The sequence below is a fragment of the Stegostoma tigrinum genome, chromosome 19 (assembly GCF_030684315.1).
Source record: "Stegostoma tigrinum isolate sSteTig4 chromosome 19, sSteTig4.hap1, whole genome shotgun sequence".
Classification (NCBI taxonomy): Eukaryota; Metazoa; Chordata; class Chondrichthyes; order Orectolobiformes; family Stegostomatidae; genus Stegostoma; species Stegostoma tigrinum.
This window is the reverse complement of record NC_081372.1, coordinates 26,710,581-26,730,062: the sequence shown is the minus strand read 5'-3', so window position 1 is coordinate 26,730,062 and position 19,482 is coordinate 26,710,581. Positions and strand designations below refer to the sequence as shown.

General features: G+C 41.2%; 1 protein-coding gene across 1 annotated transcript in view; it reads left to right on the top strand.

Moving 5' to 3' along the window:
* The first annotated feature begins 9,659 nt into the window (after positions 1 to 9,659).
* tm9sf4 (transmembrane 9 superfamily protein member 4) overlaps positions 9,660 to 19,482 on the top strand; it is a 67,202-nt gene continuing 57,379 nt past the window's right edge. Inside the window, exon 1 of the mRNA XM_048549916.2 lies at positions 9,660 to 9,706. Within this exon, the coding sequence (XP_048405873.1) occupies positions 9,692 to 9,706 (15 nt within the window). The 5' untranslated portion in view covers positions 9,660 to 9,691. The remainder of the gene's footprint in view (positions 9,707 to 19,482) is intronic.

Genomic DNA, 19,482 nt, shown 5'->3' with positions numbered 1-19,482 from the left:
CCTTTTCCCTTGAGTGACTGTGGTGGTTCCCTCTTGTACTGAACTGCCTCCTTCTGTACCATGAGATAACAAGGTGTAGAGCTGGATGAACAAACAGGCCAAGCAGCATCAGAGGAGCAGGAAAGCTGATGTTTCAGGCCTAGACCCTTCTTCAGAAAAAATTTGACCTCTCAATATGACCCCTCAACTCCTACACTCAATGCACTGGCCAATAAAGGCAACCGTACCAAATGGTTTCTTCACTACCCTGTTTACCTGCAACTCCGCTTTCAAGGAACTATGAACCTGCACTCCAAGGTGTCTTTGTTTAGCAACACTCCACAGGACCTTATCATTAAAAGTGCAAGTCCTGCCCTGATTTGCCTTTCCAAAATGTTCAACATCACATTTATCTAAATTAAACTCCATCTGCCACTATTTGGCCCATCAATTCATCTGATCGGGGTCCTACTGTACCCTGAGGTAACCTTCTTCACCATCCGGTACAATTTTTGTGTCATCTGCAAACTTACTAACCATACCTCCTATGTTCACTTCCAAATCATTTATATAAATTCCAACAGCAGTGCTTCTATCAGGTCTTCTGGATTAATTGGGAATTCTTGAAGAAAGATCCACAACAACTCAGACAAAATTCCTTCAAAATTAAATCATATCTAGCCAATGCAAAGAATACTCTTGGGTAGAGCAGTTGTCATTTCCAAGCTGTGATGAAATATTAGTGTGCTTGATGGACCCAAGACAAATTGTTGGCAAAAGGGACTAGATTAATTTAGGATATCCAGTCAGCTTGGACATGTTGGACCAAAGTGTCTGTTTCTATGCTATACATCCAAATGACTTTATGATTCTATCAGGGTAATAGAACAGAATGCAGAATATAGTGTTACAACTACAGAGAAGGTACTGAGAAAGATTAACTTTAATATATGAGAGGTCCATTCAGAAGTCTGATAGCGGTGGGGAAGAAGTTGTTCTGAAATGTATTGGGATGTGTTTTCAAACTAAATACCTTGTGCCTGATGGAAGAGGGTGGAAGAGAGTATAACTGGGATGGGAAGGATCTTTGATTTTGTTCGCTGCTTTCTCAAGGCGAGTTAAGTGTAGACAGAGTCAATAGAAGGAAGGCGGGTTTGCGTGATGGACTGGGCTGCATTCACAACTCACTAATTTCTTGTGTTCTTGGGCAGAGCAGGTGACATACCAAGCTGCAATGCAAAAGGATAGGATGGTTTCTATGGTGCGTCTATAAAATCTGCTAATAGTCTTTGTGGCTATACTGAACTTCTTTAGCCTTCTGAGGAAGGAGAGGTATTGATATGCTTGATGGACCAGGACAGATAGTTGGAGATACTTACTCCAAGGAACTTGAAGCTCTCGACGACCTATACCTTAGCACCATTGATACAGATAGGGGCGTGTCGTCCAATCTGCTTCCTGAGGTCGATGACCAGATCCTTCATTTTGCTGATCATTCAGCAACTGTTTTTACAGAGTATAGAGTACACAGTACATATATACTCTGAACTGTGTCCGCATTGACATTAATCACTGAGTGTCTTAGTAACAGTCGTTCAAAATGACAGCAACTTGACCATCAAGCTGTTTGACTCTTTGAGCCATTAAGCTTAATGACAAGGCAGAGTGACAACACCAAAGGAAAGAAAAAGATGTGAATCCTTCACTCTGGATCCCACTACCCCATGGTGCCCTACTGATAGTGAGTCGAGAAGTAATTTATTCAGTCACACAAAGATCCATGGCAGAAATTCATAACTTTGAGTAGAAACATCGCCAAATTGAAGAACAACAGAGAGACAAAAATGAAAGATCCATTCTACTTTAGAACATAGAATAGTACAGCACAGTGCAGGCCCTTCAGCCCACGATGTTGTGCTACCTATTGTCCTACTCTAAAACTAACCCGCTTATCCTTCATTTTACTATCATCCATGTGCCCATCCATGAGTCGCTTAAATGTCCCTTATGTAAATGACTCCACTACCACTGCTGGCAGTGCATTCTATGCGCCCATCCGTCTCTGTTTAAAGAACCTACCTCTGACGTCTCACCATATTTTCCTCCAATCACCTTAAAATCATGCCCCTCGTAATAGTCATTTCCGCCCTAGGAAAAAGTCTCTGGCTATCCACTCTATCTATGCCTCTCATCATCTTGTACATCTCTATAAAGTCACCTCTCATCCTTCTTCACTCCAATGAGAAAAGCCCTAGTTCCCTCAACCTTTCCTCATATGACCTGCCCTCCATTCCAGGCAGCATCCTGGTAAAGCTCCTCTGAACCCTCTCTGAAGCTTCTACATCCTTCCTATAATGAGGCGACCAGAACTGAACACAATGTTCCAAGTGTAGTTTAACTAGGGTTTTATGGAGCTGCAGCATAACCTCACGGCTCTTCAACTCAATTCCCGTGCCAATGAAAGTCAACACAACATATGCCTTCTTAACAACCTTATCAACTTGGGTGGCAGCTTTGAGGGATCTATGGACGTGGACCCAGACCCCAAGGTCCCTCTGTTGCTCCACACTGCCAAGAATCCTGCCATTAACCCTGTATTCTGCATTCAAATTCAATCTTCCAAACTGAATCACTTCACGCTTTTCTGATTTGAATTCCACCTGCTACTTCTTTGCCCAGCTCTGCATCCTGTTAATGTCCTGTTGCAACCTACAACAGCCCCCCCACACTATTCACAAGTCTACCAATCTTCATGTCATCAGTAAATTTACTGACCCACCTTTCCACTTCCTCATCCAAGTAATTTATAAAGATCTTTATGGATAGTGACGAAGGATGCTGTAGGTTGCAGAGAGACATAGATAAGCTGCAGAGCTGGGCTGAGAAGTGGCAAATGGAGTTGAATGCAGACAAGTGTGAGGTGATGCACTTTGGTAGGAGTAACCGGAAGGCAAAGTACTGGGCTAATGGTAAGATTCTTAGTAGTGTAGATGAGCAGAGAGATCTCGGTGTCCATGTACACAGATCCTTGAAAGTTGCCACCCAGGTTGACAGGGCTGTTAAGAAGGCATACAGTGTTTTAGCTTTTATTAATAGAGGGATCAATTTCCGGAACCAAGAGGTTATGGTGAAGCTGTACAAAACTCTGCTGCGGCCGCACTTGGAGTATTGTGTACAGTTCTGGTCACCGCATTATAAGAAGGATGTGGAAGCTTTGGAAAGTGTGCAGAGGAGATTTACTAGGATGTTGCCTGGTATGGAGGGAAGGTCTTACGAGGAAAGGCTGAGGGACTTGAGGCTGTTTTCATTAGCGAGAAGAAGGTTGAGAGCTGACTTAATTGAAACATATAAAATAATCAGAGGGTTAGATAGGGTGGATAGGGAGAGCCTTTTTCCTAGGATGGTGACGGCAAGCACGAGGTGGCATAGCTTTAAATTGAGGGGTGAAAGATATAGGACAGATGTCAGAGGTAGTTTCTTTACTCAGAGAGTAGTAAGGGAATGGAATGCTCTGCCTGCAACGGTAGTAGATTCGCCAACTTTAGGTACATTTAAGTCATCATTGGATAAGCATGTGGACGTACATGGAATAGTGTACGTTAGATAGGCTTGAGATCGGCATGACAGGTCAGCACAACATCGAGGGCTGAAGGGCTTGTACTGTGCTGTAATGTTCTATGTTCTATGTTCTATATCACAAAGAACAGAAGTCCCAGAACAGATCCCTGCAGAACACCACTGGTCACCGAGCTCCAGGCGGAATACTTTCCATCCACTACCACCACTTCTGTATCCAGACAGCCAAATTTTCCTGAATTCCATGCCTCCTTACTTTCTAAATGAATCTACTATGGGGAACTTTATCAAATGCCTTGCTAAAATCCATATACACCACATTCTCTGCTCTACCTTCATCAATCTGTTTTATCACATCCTCAAATAACTCAATAAGTCTTGTGAGGCATTACCTGCCCCTCACAAAGCCATCTTGACTATTTCTAATCAAACTAAGCTTTTCCAAATAATCATAAATACTATCTCTCAGAATCCTCTCCAATAATTTGCTCACCACAGAAGAAAGACTGACTGGTCTATAGTTCCCAGAATTATCCATATTCCCTTTCTTGAACAAGGAATTAACATTTGCCACCCCCCAGTTATCTGGTACTACTCTAGTAAACAGTGAGGATATAAACATCATTGCCAAAGGCGCAATCTCTTCCCTCACTTCCTGTAGTAACCTTGGGTATATCCTGTCTGGCCCAAGGGACTTATCTATCCTCATGTTTTTCAAAATTCTAGCACTTCCTCCTTCCTATCAACAACCTGTTCGAGCATATCAGTCTGTGTCACGCTGTCCCTCACAAACTAGAAGGTCCCTCTCTCTGGTGAATACTGAAGCAAAGTATTCATTAAGGACCTCCCCTACCTCTTCTGACTCCACTCACAAATTCCCTCCACTATCTCTGATCTGCCCTACCGTCACTCTGGCCATCCTCTTGTTGCTCACATAAGTATAGAATGCTTTGGGGTTTCCCTTAATCCTACCTGCCAAGGCTTTTTCATGCTCCCTTCTAGCTCTTCTAAATCCATTCTTCAGTTCCTTCCTGGCTACCTTGTAGCCCTCTAGAGGCCTGTCCGATTCTTGCTTCCTCAACCTTAAGTAAGCATCCTTTTTCATCTCGACTAGATGTTCTACATGCCTTGTCATCCAAGGTTCCTTCACCTTACCATCCCTTCCTTGCCTCAGTGGGAAAAACCTATCCAGGACTTGTAGTAAGTGCTCCCTAAACAACCTCCACATTTCTGTCATGCATTTCCCTGAGAACATCTATTCCCAATTTATGCTCCGCAGTTCCTGCCTAATAGCATTATAATTCCCCCTCCCCCAATTAAATGTCAATTGCTCCTATCCCTCTCCATGACTATAGTAAAGGTCAAGGAGTTGTGATCACTATCACTGAAATGCCCTCCCACCAAGAGATCTGACACCTGACCTGGTTCATTGCCAAGCACCAAATCCAAAATGGCCTCCCCTCTAGTCAGCCTACCTACATGTTGAGTCAGAAATTCTTCCTGGACACACCTGACAAAATCTGCCCCATCCAAACTATTTGCACTTTGGAGGTTCCAGTTGATATTAGGGAAGTTGAAGTCAACCATGACAACAACCCTATTACTTCCACATGTTTCCAAAGTCTGTGTCCCAATCTGATCCTCAGTGCCTCTGTTGCTATTGGGGGATTTATAGAAAACTCCCAATAAAGTGACTGCTCCTTTCCTGTTTCTGACTTCCACCCATACTGACTCAGTCGACAAGCACTCCTCGACTACCTCCCTTCCTATAGCTGTGACACCATCCCTGATTAGCTATGCCACTCCCCACTCTTTTACCTCCCCCTCTATTTCTTTTGAAACATCTAAAGCCCGGAACATCCAACGATCATTCCCACCCCTGTGATATCCAAGTCTCTGTAATGGCCACAACATCATAGCTCCAAGTACTGATCCATGCTCTAAGTACATCACCCTTATCCCCTAACACTTCTTGCATTAAATAGACACACTTCAACCGGATGCATTGACTGCAACTTTGCCCTATCAACTGTCTGTCCTTTCTCACAGGCTCTCTGCATGCTGTATCTGCCTGTACACCAGCTACCCATCCTCTGATCTGTGGCTCTGGTTCCTAAAGCCCTGCCAAACTTGTTTAAACCCTCCCCAAGAGCTCCAGCAAACCCCCTGCCCAGGATATTGGTGTTCCTCCAGTCAGGTGCAACCTCTCCTTCCTGTACAAGTTCCACCTTCCCCAGAAGATATCCCAATGATCGACATATCTGAAGCCCGCCCTCCTACACCAGCTCTACATGTTCACTGCACTCGCTGTCTATTCTTAGTCTCAATAGCCCATGGCACCAGTAGTAATCCTGAGATTACTATTCGTCCTGCTTTTAGCTTCCTTACTAACTCCCTATACTCACTTTTCACATCCTCATCCCATTTCCTAGCTATGTCATTGGTACCGATGCATACCATGACTTCTGGATGATCACCTTCCCCATTAAGGATACGGCAGATTTGATCTGAAATATCCCTGACCCTAGCACCCAAGAGACAACATACTATCCAGGAGTCTTGCTCAGTACCACAAAATCTCCTGTCTGTCCCCCTATACATTGAATCTCCTGTAACTATCACTCTCATTCATCAATTCTCGTTCATTCCCTTCTGAGCCACAGAGGCAGGCTCAGTGCCAGAAACCTGGCCGCTATGGCTTTCCCCTGTCGGCCATTTCACTACACCGCTGCCCCCCCCCCCCACCCCCCCCCCCCCACCACCCCAACAACAGTATCCAAAGTGGTATATTTATTATTGAGGGGAACAGCCATAAGGGATCCCTGCACTGTCTACCTATTCCCTTCCTCCCTCTTGACAGTCACCCAGCTACTTGTATCTTGTAACTTAGGTGTGACTATCTCTGTATGACGCCTCTCTGTCACCCCCTCAGGCTCGTGAACGATCCTGGGCTCATCCAGCTTGAGCTGCAGTTCCCTAACATGGTCTGTGAGGAGTCTGGAGTTGGATGCACTTCTTGCAGGTGAAGTCAGCAGGGACACTAGTAGTGACTTTTACCTCCCACATCCTACAAGAGGTGCATGCAACTGCCCTAGTTTCCAACCCCTCTGCCCTAGACTGCCAAAAGAGATAAAGGGAAGTAAAACAAAAGCACACCTTACCAACACACCACACAGTCTTTTTTTTTTGGCTAGAGGAGGTTGGATGGGAAACACTACTAGTGTTTCAGGTTTAGCCACTGCCCAAATATATTAGTACACTTAACCAGCAGTCCTTGTGTCCACATTTGCTCCTGCTCAGCCTTCGCCCTGCCTATTCATGAGGCAACGTTTTTACACCGAAACCTTACCTACCCAACTGCCTTTGGCTCACGCTCTCACAACTACCACCACTGAATTATTTTCTCGTTATAGTTTTCGCTTGTCATTGCATAGTATCTAAGTATTGATAGGTACTGTGTAGCTAAATGTATTAGTTGTCACTATCATATTAGAATTGGACTTTCATTTCATGAACGCCATTAGAATACTGATCACTTCCTCTATATATGTTTCTTTCATGTTATTTGAAAATGTAGAAAGTAATTAGGTAAATGTTTCACACAAGATGTTGTGGTATTACACAGGCTGACACTACTGATACCTTGTGGTATCTACCACTTCCTCCAGAATGTAATTCACAGTAAGGTTTGTTTGAGGTAGTTAACTGACACCAATATTCTTTGTCCAGGGCCTTTCTCATAATCAGTGGTAGAGAGTGCACCACAGGAGAATTTTTACAGAGAGGTAGTTATCTTAGTTATCAAGATGGTTTATTGCATGATAATAATCATTACAAATACATTATTTGTGTGATATTATAGACTTCAGTACTTCAATAACTGTTCATGGATTGAATGAATCAACAAAAGATAAACTGTTATACTGAAAAAAATAAGCAATAACTTTGTCTGGAATGAACTATTAAAGAGAAGGACAACCTTATTCAGGAATTGAAAGCAATAAGCCCTGTCCGGCAAAAGGAAGACGGAGGCTACATGAACAAAACTGCTTTGATACCTGCTTGATAAACTGGATACTTTCCTGTCACAAAGGACGAGGATTGCCCTGCAAAAGCGTCTGAAAAGTTGATCACAGGAAAGCTGTTTCTTTGAACAGACAGTTAAGGCCAAATGTACCAAGGAACAAGAAAGCTACTTCTGATAAGAAGGCAAGCTGCAAACTTGCAGTGATTTGGATGAAAGAACTTGAAGAATTATCAATAATGCCTGAAAGATGAAAATCTGTATAAGAATTGAACACCAGAACTCACTCCCCCGCCACCCAGCAGAACTTTGAAGAACAACTTCGCATAAATAATAAACGCTGAACACTTCCAGAGACAGACCACTGTTGGTGTGATCGCGGCCAAGTTCCACCATGAATTGAGTAACAGTTGAGTTGATTGCGGGCCTTAACATGTTTACTTGAGGGATCTTATTTTGGTTGCTACATGCAATACCGTTTAAACCATTGTTTCAGTATTTGGTTGTCTTGAGTTTTCTTAAAAGTAGCCAAATTAAAGATAACTTGTGGTGATTTACTCAATATTATTGTTGCTGAGAGCTGTCCAGCATACACCTGTTGGGAGTTGATTAGCTCAGTTGGCTGAATGACTGGTTTTGTGATACAGAGTGGCACCAACAGTGTGGGTTCAAATCCTACACTGTGAAGGTTCTGCCTTTTCAACCCTACTCTTTGCTTGAGCTGTCGTGATCGTCAGGTTAAATTCACTCTAGTTATCTCTCAAATAAGAGAGCAGCCCTACAGACTGTATGGCTGTGGTGACTTTACCATTACACCAAATCCCTACGAGGCTAGTGTAGAATTTGCTGTCTATACCCATAAATTGTACCTCAGACATCATCCAAATAGGTGCAGCTCGATGTAATAAAAACAAATTCCTTCAGAATAATTACTTTATACAATATTTAAGCATTCCCACATCATAAAAGTATTAAGCACAGTCAAAAATGGTGAAATTGTACAGTAGATTTGCCAATAAATATTTTGATGCGTTCAATCGTCAACAATTGAAACACTGAAGTGAACATTGTTATGGGTAATAATGACTATATATTTAGGTGTGCAGTTCGGTTTCAACATGTCTGTAGTGCTGCATGTGTACGTAAATAACACAAAGACTTCGAGAGAGCAACGGTTTCCAGCGCTAGAAATGTCAGTCTGGATCATTGGTAAAGGAACCAGAGGCGATATAAGGAAATAAATCTTTTATGCATTAAATTTATAAGATCTGGAATTTACTGACTGAAAGAAACAGATGCCATCATTTTGTAATGAATCCTTGAAAAGGAAAACGACCCTGGTCTATGGACAAAACGATGTTTGGGAAACATAATAAATACTCAAAAGCAAAATACCGAGAATGCTCGAAATCTGAAATAATTTTAGAAAATGCTGAAAACTCGGCATGTCTAGCAGTATCTGTGGCGAGAGAAACAGTTACAAGGTTTCAAGTTCGGTATAACTTTTCTCCAGGACAGCAAGTGTGTCAGCAATGCCTTGGTCCTTAGTATGTGGAGCATGCCTTGCTCCGGTCCAGCTAAATAAGTACTGAAAACAACAAATGCTGAAGATCACAGCAGGTCAGGCAGCATCTACGGAGACGAGTAAGCTCTCTCTCCATGAATGCTGCCTGACCCGCTGTGATCTTCAGCATGTGTTGTTCTCAGTACAGATTCCAGCTTTTGCAGTAATTTGCTCCTACAGCTAAATAAATAGTTGTTTTAGAGGGCAGATGTCTACATTCTCAATGGAAATGCGTCCTTCTGTCCTGTTTCATTCTATGATCCAAAAACTTGCTTCTCAAGTTGATGGTGTGTGAGTGAATGAACTCTATACTGATGGATAGAGCGTGTAAGGTTGGTGAAACAATTGGGACCACAACCACATGGAGGAGATATACAAATAACGATTACACTTGACGGAAACATAATGAACAAACTAAATTACAGACAATCACTAAATTTGCTGCTTCTCAGGTTCAACTTAAAGGATTGAAACGTCACTCCTGGCCAATGGGAGGGCTGGTCTGAGCTCACTTCCGCTCGCGTCACTGATGACACGTGGATTCCAAGATGGCGCTCATGAGGGTAAGAGGATATCTTTTCCCTGTCAACTTTACCGGTCGTAGCCTCTTTGTGTTCGCTGTCAGTTTGCGAGACGGTGGGGTCTAAGGGGGTTCTTAGCGGCCACCGGCACGGCAAGATTCAAGTGGCCTTGTGCGTATCCCGCTTCCCCCAGTCCATTAGCCCGCAGTGGCCTAACAGACCGGCTGTCAGCTGCTTCTGAGTAATTTGCTTTTGCATTGAACAATAAAGGAAGCAGTAACTCAAAGGGATTCCGACTCGGTTGATCTTTTCGCCCCTGTATTCCCGTACCTCTGCTTGTCTTCCTCTCAACAAGCCATTCTTCAGCTTGTTTCGCACAGGTCGATCCTTAACTTTAGAAATGCGGTACCAGCTCATCCTTGTCCTGTAACCCAACTGAAGTGCACTTCATGGCATCATTATATTTTGCACGTTTAGCTGTTGAACAATTTAGTGAAAATTTCAAACGTAGTTATGTTAAACATTCGGATTGTTAGGTTTGCCATGGCTGGAAATGAAAAAGTTATAGCAAGTTTGCAGAAAAAAAGGAATTTCTGTGCAGGCAAGGACTACGTCAGAGTTTTATTTTCGTGGGATTATCTCCCACAGGGATTTTAGGAATTCATAAACATTTTTGCCAGTGATTTGATATTATGTTTTTTTTCCGAGAGAGTCCTCGATAGGAGAAAGAAATATGTGAAAGGTGGTTCTTGAGTGTTTGTCAGTTCTGTTTTTTTTAGTGATGGCAGGGTATCCAGGTAATTTGTGGAGAGGTTCTTTCTAGTGTTAGCATTTTGTGTCTTTTGGATTAAGTCGTCATTTTCAAAGTGTTCTTGTGAAAATCAAGATTTGTTGGTATGATAAACACTTAATATATAAATTTATGTGCTTTAATGTATGCTGTACCTTTAAACTATGTTGAAAAGATAATGAATGCATACTGCCTTGCAAAAACTTCACTTGATTTTGAATGTTAAGGAACTAAAACAGAAGTTGCTGGAAAAGCTCAGCGGGTCTGGCACCATCTGTGAAGAGAAATCAGAATTAAGAAATTTTCTGAAGTAGGGTCCTGACCCGAAACGTCAAGCTTTCCTGCTCCTCTGATGCTGCTTGGCCCGCTGTGTTCATCCAGCTTCACACTGTGTTATCTTAAGAAATTGTTTAATTCTTTTGAACTTAATGCAAAACCTAGTCTTTTGCTACATTAAAAGTTTAATGAATAAACCTGAAACAGACTGAAATTGTTTATCTACAGTCTGTGTTCAGCACTGTCAATAGGCAACCAGAGGCTAATGAATATAATTAAACTTGGGTATGTTATTATTGTTGCATAATACCATTTTCCACTCTAGTATGACGTGTGGCTTTTGCTGCTTTACTATTGTCTTATTGACAAGAATGTTTATGACCAGTCAGCAATATTGTTGTTTTATTGCACTTACAGAAATATGGAGGGCAGCTTGTCATTCTTAAAAACGTTGTTCCTGTTTTTATTATAAATGCAGAGCCAATACAAGATTGTTATAATTGTTCTTATTTTTTCAGCATTCTGAATACTGGAATAAAATTCTCTTGTTAACGTTTCAAATCAATGTCCTTGCTTCAGAACAGGAGAGCTGATGAAATGATACTGACCTGAAATTTTAACTGTGTTTCTCTCTTTACAGATGCTGCTTGACCTGAGTATTTCCAGCAGTTTGTTTTTATTTCAGATTACCAGCATTTACATCTTAAGTAAAATCCTCTAGGATTGATTGATCTTTGGGTCCACCTGAGAGAATGATTTTGAAAATGTGAAGATGCCCTACCAATAATGGTCATGGCTATGTATTTTTGTTTTCTTTATTCATTAACGGGATGTGGGTGTCACTGGCTAGGCAGCATTTATTGTCCATCCCTAATTGCCCAGGGGGCAATTCAGAGTCAGCTACATTGCTGTGGATCTGGAATCACATGTAGGTCAAACCAGGTGAAGATGGCAGTTTCCTTCCCTAAAGGACATTTGATGTTTAATGTTTTCAGCATAAAGCCAAAACATCAGAAAAGCAATGCCAATGTGGAAGATCTTTTAGATTTAATTGAAAGCAATCATTAACAAATTACCAGTTGAATGTTTTCAAGACTTTTCTCTTTATAGTATCTAGAAACTGGCTTATGTAGTTGAAGTTCTTAACATCAGTCTGAAGTTGCAGGAAGGTACCTTTTTTCAAAACAAAATGTTATTGCAGAAATGATGGTTGACTTTCATGACTTTCCTGGATTAGTTTTTCTCTCATTAGTTAACGTTGAGCCCTGATGATTTGCATGCAATTGTGCAACAGAAGTGCAACAATTGAAGTTATCCCAGTTGATACTGTTAGCAGCTCTTAGTTTTGTTTTCCACACCACCTGATGTGTTGTGAACCAAATTTAGTTCTATTGTTTTATGCTCATTAGACAACTTTGTCTCTGGTTGGGCTATGGAAATTTTAAAGAAGAGAGTGGAACTTTTTAAGGAGGGTTTCCTATTAGTAAGACTGGCTATAGCAGGGTTGTGAAGTAGTTCAATGATTTTTGAGGTCAACGAGAATACAAGTAGCAGATCAGGTTATGTCAAGTGTGTGTAGATGGCAGGATACTTTCAGCTAATACCTGTTGTGACCTTGTATGCTTTACAACCAGTGAATGAAATGGGGTTCCACAGTTTGTTTTTTAGGACCTCCAATGTTACTGTAGAAAACTGATCTTGATTTTTACTGTCATAAAATAGGGAAAAAAATGCATTGTCATGCTCAAATTTCCTTTCCTAACGTACAGTGTTTAAGTTGCTAAAAATATTTGGTGTTAACACCATGAGAGAATGCTTATATTAGCTAGATCTAGTGCATTTTAACCAAATCTTTAAGTATGCACTCAGAAATTATATGCAAAATTATCATACACCAGATATAGATTGTTTAAAGTAATCAGAAGTTGTAAATCTGCCACAATTGCAATGCTACTTGCAATGTGAACAGCCGTAAGTTGTTTTGTGATAGCATGTGGCTAGGTACAAGGTTAAGATAAAAAGTATCGGGAGTATGAAAGAGGTTTTGTGCCAACAGTGAAACAGAGTTCAAACCCATGGCTGAAGGGCAATAGTGTGTTGCTGCCTGCACGCTATCACTTATGCATTAGTCTGGAGTTTATAAAGAACACTCACTCAGTACAAAATACGCATGACGGAATTAAAAGGTAGGAGCATCTGCTCGTTTCGAGTGCAAACATAAATAAAATTACAAGGGTACAGGTGGATGTGCCAAAACATCTTAATTCTTTTAAGAAAGGAAATCATTTAAAAAATATTCTTCAAATCTCCTGCTTTTTTTGGGAATTTAATGTAAACTCCTTAGTTTAATTCAACGTTAAAAGTGGAAAAAATGATGAATCTTTGGTCTTGAACATCAGCTCATTGCCTCATTATTGTAGATTTATTTGGGCCTATATTTTTTCACTTTGCTCTCTTTTATCTTGTTGTCTACCTACTTTGCTTTGCTCCATATTACATCAAGCTGGATGCTTGCTTGAATGCTTTAAGTACATTATTCCAGGTCTAACTGGCTTTCTGTGGGTAGTTTTACAGTAAACAAATAGGCCATTCTGTCCGACTGGTCTATTCTAGCATTTATATTCCACAGAAGCTGTTGCTTCTAATTATATCTTCACAAACAGATCCTCTAAGGAAGTTCCTCCAATTGAGGATGGTTTACTTCCAGTCTGGTTTGATTGTTTCTGAGATGGCTGCAAGGTAAGGTAAATGAGTTGTTTGGAGATTCATATGCTTTTTCCAACCTCTCAACTTCGAGGGACTTCTGTGCAAACACAGACCGTGTGTTGGGAGTTTTTAAAGAAATTAACTGCCTTTTTTAGGATGGCCCTAGACCACAGACTTCCATGAATCAGTGTGTTTGGTTTCTCAAGGGATGCTTTGAAACCCACAGTAAAGCATTTTTGCTGTCCTGTTAGGAGTTTCCAGCTGGGACTGAGTTCCAAGTAGTGCAGTTACTTTGAGAGTCTGACATCAAGCTTATGAATGACATGTTCTGCCCAGCAGACTTGTTTTTGAGTAATTTGCACCTGGATACTGAAGTTGTTGGTTTGGGAGAAGATGATATTGGTTGATCTTTCATGTCATCAGGTTTGGAGGATCTTGTGAAACCACTGCAGGTTACCTAGGTTCCAGGAATGCAGATGTGTTGCCTAGTGAGCCATGACATTAGTCTTGAGTTTGTGGTTTTGGCCCTCAGTGCTCTTTTCCTTCAGTCAGCTGAAGCCTGACCTTAGGTATTTTGTGACAGTTATGAATTTTGTCATACATATCTGCCTCAGTTGAGAGGAGAGTCTTGAGATATGGAAAATCGTTAATCTTTTCCAGGATCTCTCAACTGATTTTTGAGGGAGTTGTTCGTGGGATCTGGTTGCATTCGTTTTCTGCTTGTTTAGTGAGGGCTACTTTTTCAGTTTCAGAAGAGGAGTGAGTAATGACCAAGAGCTCATTCATACAAACTTTATTTTGTACATTGCTCCTTTGTGAAGTAATAGAGCTTCCCCCTTAATTATGTCAAATCTGTATACTTCAGCCAGTCCATTTGGTAGTGAGTGTATTCATCATTTGATTACCAAGTTGGTACTTGGTATTTAAATCCCCTTGTACTGCAAATGAAAGTTGTGTTTCAAAATCAGTGTGCCCATATTGAAAGTATTTCAGATTAGTAAAAGTAGTAAGGGATGAGATAAGGGAAACTCTTACCTTCAGCCAGACAGGACTAGAAGGTGATAGTTATGATACTGTAGGATTGCTAACAATGTTCTGTTGTTTAGCAGGAGATAGCGATAACTTGAATAAGCACGGGCAAGTCAACCAAATTTGTGACAGACATTTGGCAAGACAGTAAAAATTGTTCCAATGTAGAAAACTAGTTGAGCAACATCATTAAAGCTGCTCTTTACTTAGTCTTACGCTTATTTTCAGAGCATAACATTGCAAGCATACACCTTCTAACTCAACCATACTACAGTTTGAGTAAGTGTCTCTTTATATGAACTCAAATGAATGCCCAATTAATGCCCACCTGCATTCAATAAAACATAGTTAATGTACAAATAACATAAATCTTCACTTTAAAAGCTTTGGTTTCAGGGGTCCTGTAGCGCAGTGGTAGGGTCCTTACCTCTGGGCTAGAAGACCTAGTTTCGAGTCCCACCTATTCCAGACATTTATAATAGCGTCTAGGAACAGATTGTTTAGAAAAAAGCTGAAAGGTTTAGGTTGATGAAGACAGTCAGCTTGGATTTATAGATTATGGAAAAATTGTGTCTGACTAACAATACTTTTGAGGAGGTGACAAGGAAAGGCAATCATCCATTTAATGTGCGGTAGGCTAAAATATTTCAGTAAGGCATTTACCAAATGAAGGGCCATGGGATCGAAGGGAAAATGGGAATTTGAATCCAGAGCTGATTTCAGTGGAAGCAGAAGATGTTTTTCAGGAGTTTTTCTTTGGATTTTGTGGTATACAGCAATAATTTTGACTTGAATGTAGTGGATAAAATTACAAAGTTTGTAAATATACAAAATGTGATTAGGTAACTGGTGGGGAAGAATGCTATAGACTGCAGGGGGAGACTATCAGATTAGTCATTTGGGCAGAAAAGCCAGACAAATACAGGGACTGCATGGAGGGTGAGCAAACTAACTATGATGCACAGATCCATTCAAGCAGGGAACAGCAAAAAGTAATACAATAGTAGGAAAGTATATTTGGGAAAATCAGCATTGTTCTTGTCTAAGAGAGAGTAAGTCCCAAAGGCTATGTTGTCTGTCTATGTCAGTTAAGAACATCTCAGCTGTGAAAGTTCTTGGAGTGGGCAGAGAAGGACCCATTTGTCAGTGTTTTCATCGGTTAGAAAATAAAGACTCTTAAATTTAAAAGCAGAACCACAAATCCATGGTCTCTGCATTACTGAGCCACAAATAAATTGGCATTGAATAAATAAAATCAGAGTGCTGAACATGTAACTCAGATTGTTTTGGGAGAAATAACACTGATACTAGTTTAGAGAAAAGAGGGACTTGTGCTGTTGAGACAGCCTTTATTTGAATCATTGGGACCGACATCTTGGAGAATTGTGTAGCAAGGCTGTCAATAGGGCTTTAAGCTAAACTAAACTAAACTAAACTAAATCAAATAGTTTGGATGGTTGGAGGAATTCCTTGTAGGCCTCAGTGGTTAGCACTGTTGTCTCTCAATGCCAAGGACCCGGGTTTGATTCTACCCTCAGGTATCTGTCTGTGTGGAGTTTGCACATTCTCCTTATGTCTGCGTGGGTTTCCTCTGGACGCTCTGGTGTCCGCCCACAGTCCAAAGATAGAACGTAGAACATTATAACACATGATGTTGCGCTGACCTGTGAAACCAAACTGAAGCCCATCTAACCTGCACTATTCCATTATCATCCGTATGTTTATCCAATGACCATTCAAATGCCCTTAAACTTGGCGAGTCTACTACTGTTGCAGGCAGGGCATTCCACGCCCTTAATACTCTCTGAGTAAAGAACCTACCTCTAACATCTATCCTATATCTACCACCCCTCAATTTAAAGCTATGTCCCCCCGTGCTAGCATTCACTATCCGAGGAAAAAGACTGTCACTGTCCACCCTATCTAATCCTCTGATAATCTTGAATATGTCTATTAAGTTGCCTCTTAACCTTCTCTCTAACAAAAACAGCCTCAAGTTCCTCAGCCTTTTCTCATAAGACCTTGCCTGCATACCAGGCAACATCCTGGTAAATCTCCTCTGTACCTTTTCTAATGCTTCCACATCCTTCCTATAATGCTGTGACCGGAACTGTACACAATACTCCAAGTGTTGCCGCACCAGAGTTTTGTACAGCTGCAACATGACCTCATGGCTCTGAAACTCAATCCCTCTACCAATAAAACCTAACACACCGTACGCCTTCTTAACAACCCTATCGACTTGGGTGGCAACTTTCAGGGATCAATGCACATGGACACTGAGATCTCTGCGCTCATCTGCACTACCAAGAATCTTATCGTTAGCCCAGTACTCTGTATTCCTGTTACTCCTTCCAAAGTGAATCACCTCACACTTCTCTGCATTAAACTCCATTTGCCACCTCTCAACCCAGCTCTGCAGCTTATCTATGTCCTTCTGTAAAGTTAGGTGGATTGGCCATGCTAAATTACCCCGTTATGCCCAGGGATATGTAGGTTAGGTGCATTAGCCATGCGAAATGCAGGGTTACAGGGATAGGGTTGGGGGGTTGGGTTGGGTCTTCGTGAGATGAGATGCTTTTCGCAGGGTGGTGTGGACCCATTGGCCTGAAAGGCCTGTTTCCACAGTACGGATTCAATGTAAAAGATGAGGCAATAGTAAAATATAGTCAAAGGAATAATAATAAATAGAGTGATAGGACGGGACAAAGCCTGCACATGCAAAAGTACACCAGCAAATAGGGTCTGAGTAGGGAATATCACAATTAAAAGATCCAAATCTGAAAGCACACCACGTTCATTATAGGATGGATGAATTGAGAACAAACGTCGATTTAAATTACTGTGATAGCCATTACAGCAATACGGGTGCAAAGTGACCATGGATTCTATGTGAATGATCAACACCAAGTGATATTTAGCAAGATTGGAAGAACGCAAAAGGACCTGGGAAAGCTTTGTTAATCAATAATGAGAACAGTGTAAGAGTGCGAAACAATCTTGGTTTGGAGGTTTAAAACTTCGTATCAGTTTGGCTAAAGATAAATAGGAAAATAAAGCAGCCATTAGTGGCAGTAGTCTGTAGGCCACCTGATAATCACGACACTACAGCAGAACATTGATCAAGAAATAACAGCTTGTAAGAACATACTGTAATAATTGTGGGGAATTTTAATGTTTGTGTAGATTAAATAATTCAGCTGGCAATTGTAGCCTAGAGAATTAGTTTATATGGATCTCCAGGACTGGCAGCACGGTGGCTCAGTGGTTAGCACTCCAGCCTCACAGCACCAGGGACCTGAGTTTGATTCCAGCCTCTGGCGACTGTCTGTGTGGAGTTTGCACGTTCTCCCCATGTCTGCGTGGGTTTCTTCTAGGTGTTCTGGTTTCCGCCCACAGTCCAAAGATGTGCAGGCGAGGTGGATCGGCCATGCTAAATTACCCATAGTGTTCAGGGGTGTGTGGGTTATAGGGGGATGGGTCTGGGTGAGATGCTGCAAGGGGGCGGTGTGGACTTGTTGGGCCAAAGGGCCTGTTTCCACGCTGTAGGGAATCTAATCTAATCAGGACAGTTTCATTTGCATAGTATGTTCTGGAACCAACAGGGAACCATCTGTTTTGGACCAGTAAGTGTAATGAGAAATAATTTAATATTTAAACACATATAGAGGATCTTCTGGATAGTATTAATCACACCAAGGTAGAATCTGTCAGTTTGTGTCTGAAAAGTTTAGCTCTGAAACTATACCTTTTGAAAGCAATATAAGGATGTGAAGGCATGTGGTTAAAATGGACTGTGAAAGTAAGTTGAAAGGTGAAACTGTAGAGCACACATTTGAATAGAGATTTCAAAACTCAATTAAGATATATTCCATTGAGAAAGAGAGGCTCAATGACAAGGATACCCCAGTGGTAGCTAAATAAGAAAGATAAGGATGGAATAAAATTGGAAGCAAGGGTGTATAGCGTTGCAAATATTAGTGGTAGGCCCAAAGAAAATTCAGAAAATTTGTAAAGTATCATTTTTAAAAAAAAACTAAAGTGGGAAAGTGCAAATTTGAGACGAAACTGGCAATAATTATTTTAGTTCAACCAAGCATTTGTCCCTTTAGAAGATGAGTGTGGAGAATTAATAATGGGTATTAAGGAAATGACAAGGATCTTTTAACAAGTATTTTGTGTTCACAGTGGAAAACACAAATAGCATCCCAAGATTAGTCGAAAAGTGAAGGATGAAAGGTAACAAGAAACTTGAAACCATCATGAATAGTAGAGTAAATGCAGTAAGGATTTTAATTAAAGTTCAGGCTGATAAGCTCCTGGGACTAGGTGGCCTGCATTCTAGGTTCTTAAAAGCAAATAGCTATAGAGATAGTTAATGGATTGGTTTATAAGCTTCCAAAATTCCTCAGAATCTGGAAGTGTCTTGGTGGATTCCTGTACGTAACAAAGATTGTAGTTTATTACAGACATGCTATTTATTATCAACATGTGGCTCGACAATTGAAACTCGAACCCCTTGTAAAATCCCTACACTAAACAAATAGCTGTATACAGTCGTAGAGTTGTACAGTCATAGAGATGTACAGCATGGAAACAGACCCTTCGGTCCAACTCGTTTATACCAGCCAGATATCCTAAATTAAAATAGTCCCATTTGCCAGCATTTGGCCCACATCCCTCCTAAACCTTTCCAATTCATGTCCCATCCAGATGCCTCCACCAGCCTCCACCACTTCCGCTGGCAGTTCATTCCATACACGCACCATCCTCTGTGTGAAAAAGTTGCCTCTTACGTCCCTTTTAAATCTTTCCCTTCTCACCTTAAACTGATACCTGCGAGTTTTGAACTCCCTTACCCTGGGGAGAAGACCTTATCTATATATCCTATGTAATGGATAAAAAATTATTAGGAGATCACATGTTTTTTTCTTCTGCTGCTATTTCATTCACGTACAAGCTGTTCAGCCCCCCCCCCCCCCCCACCTCCCTAAAAAGAACCAATAACAGTTGCCAA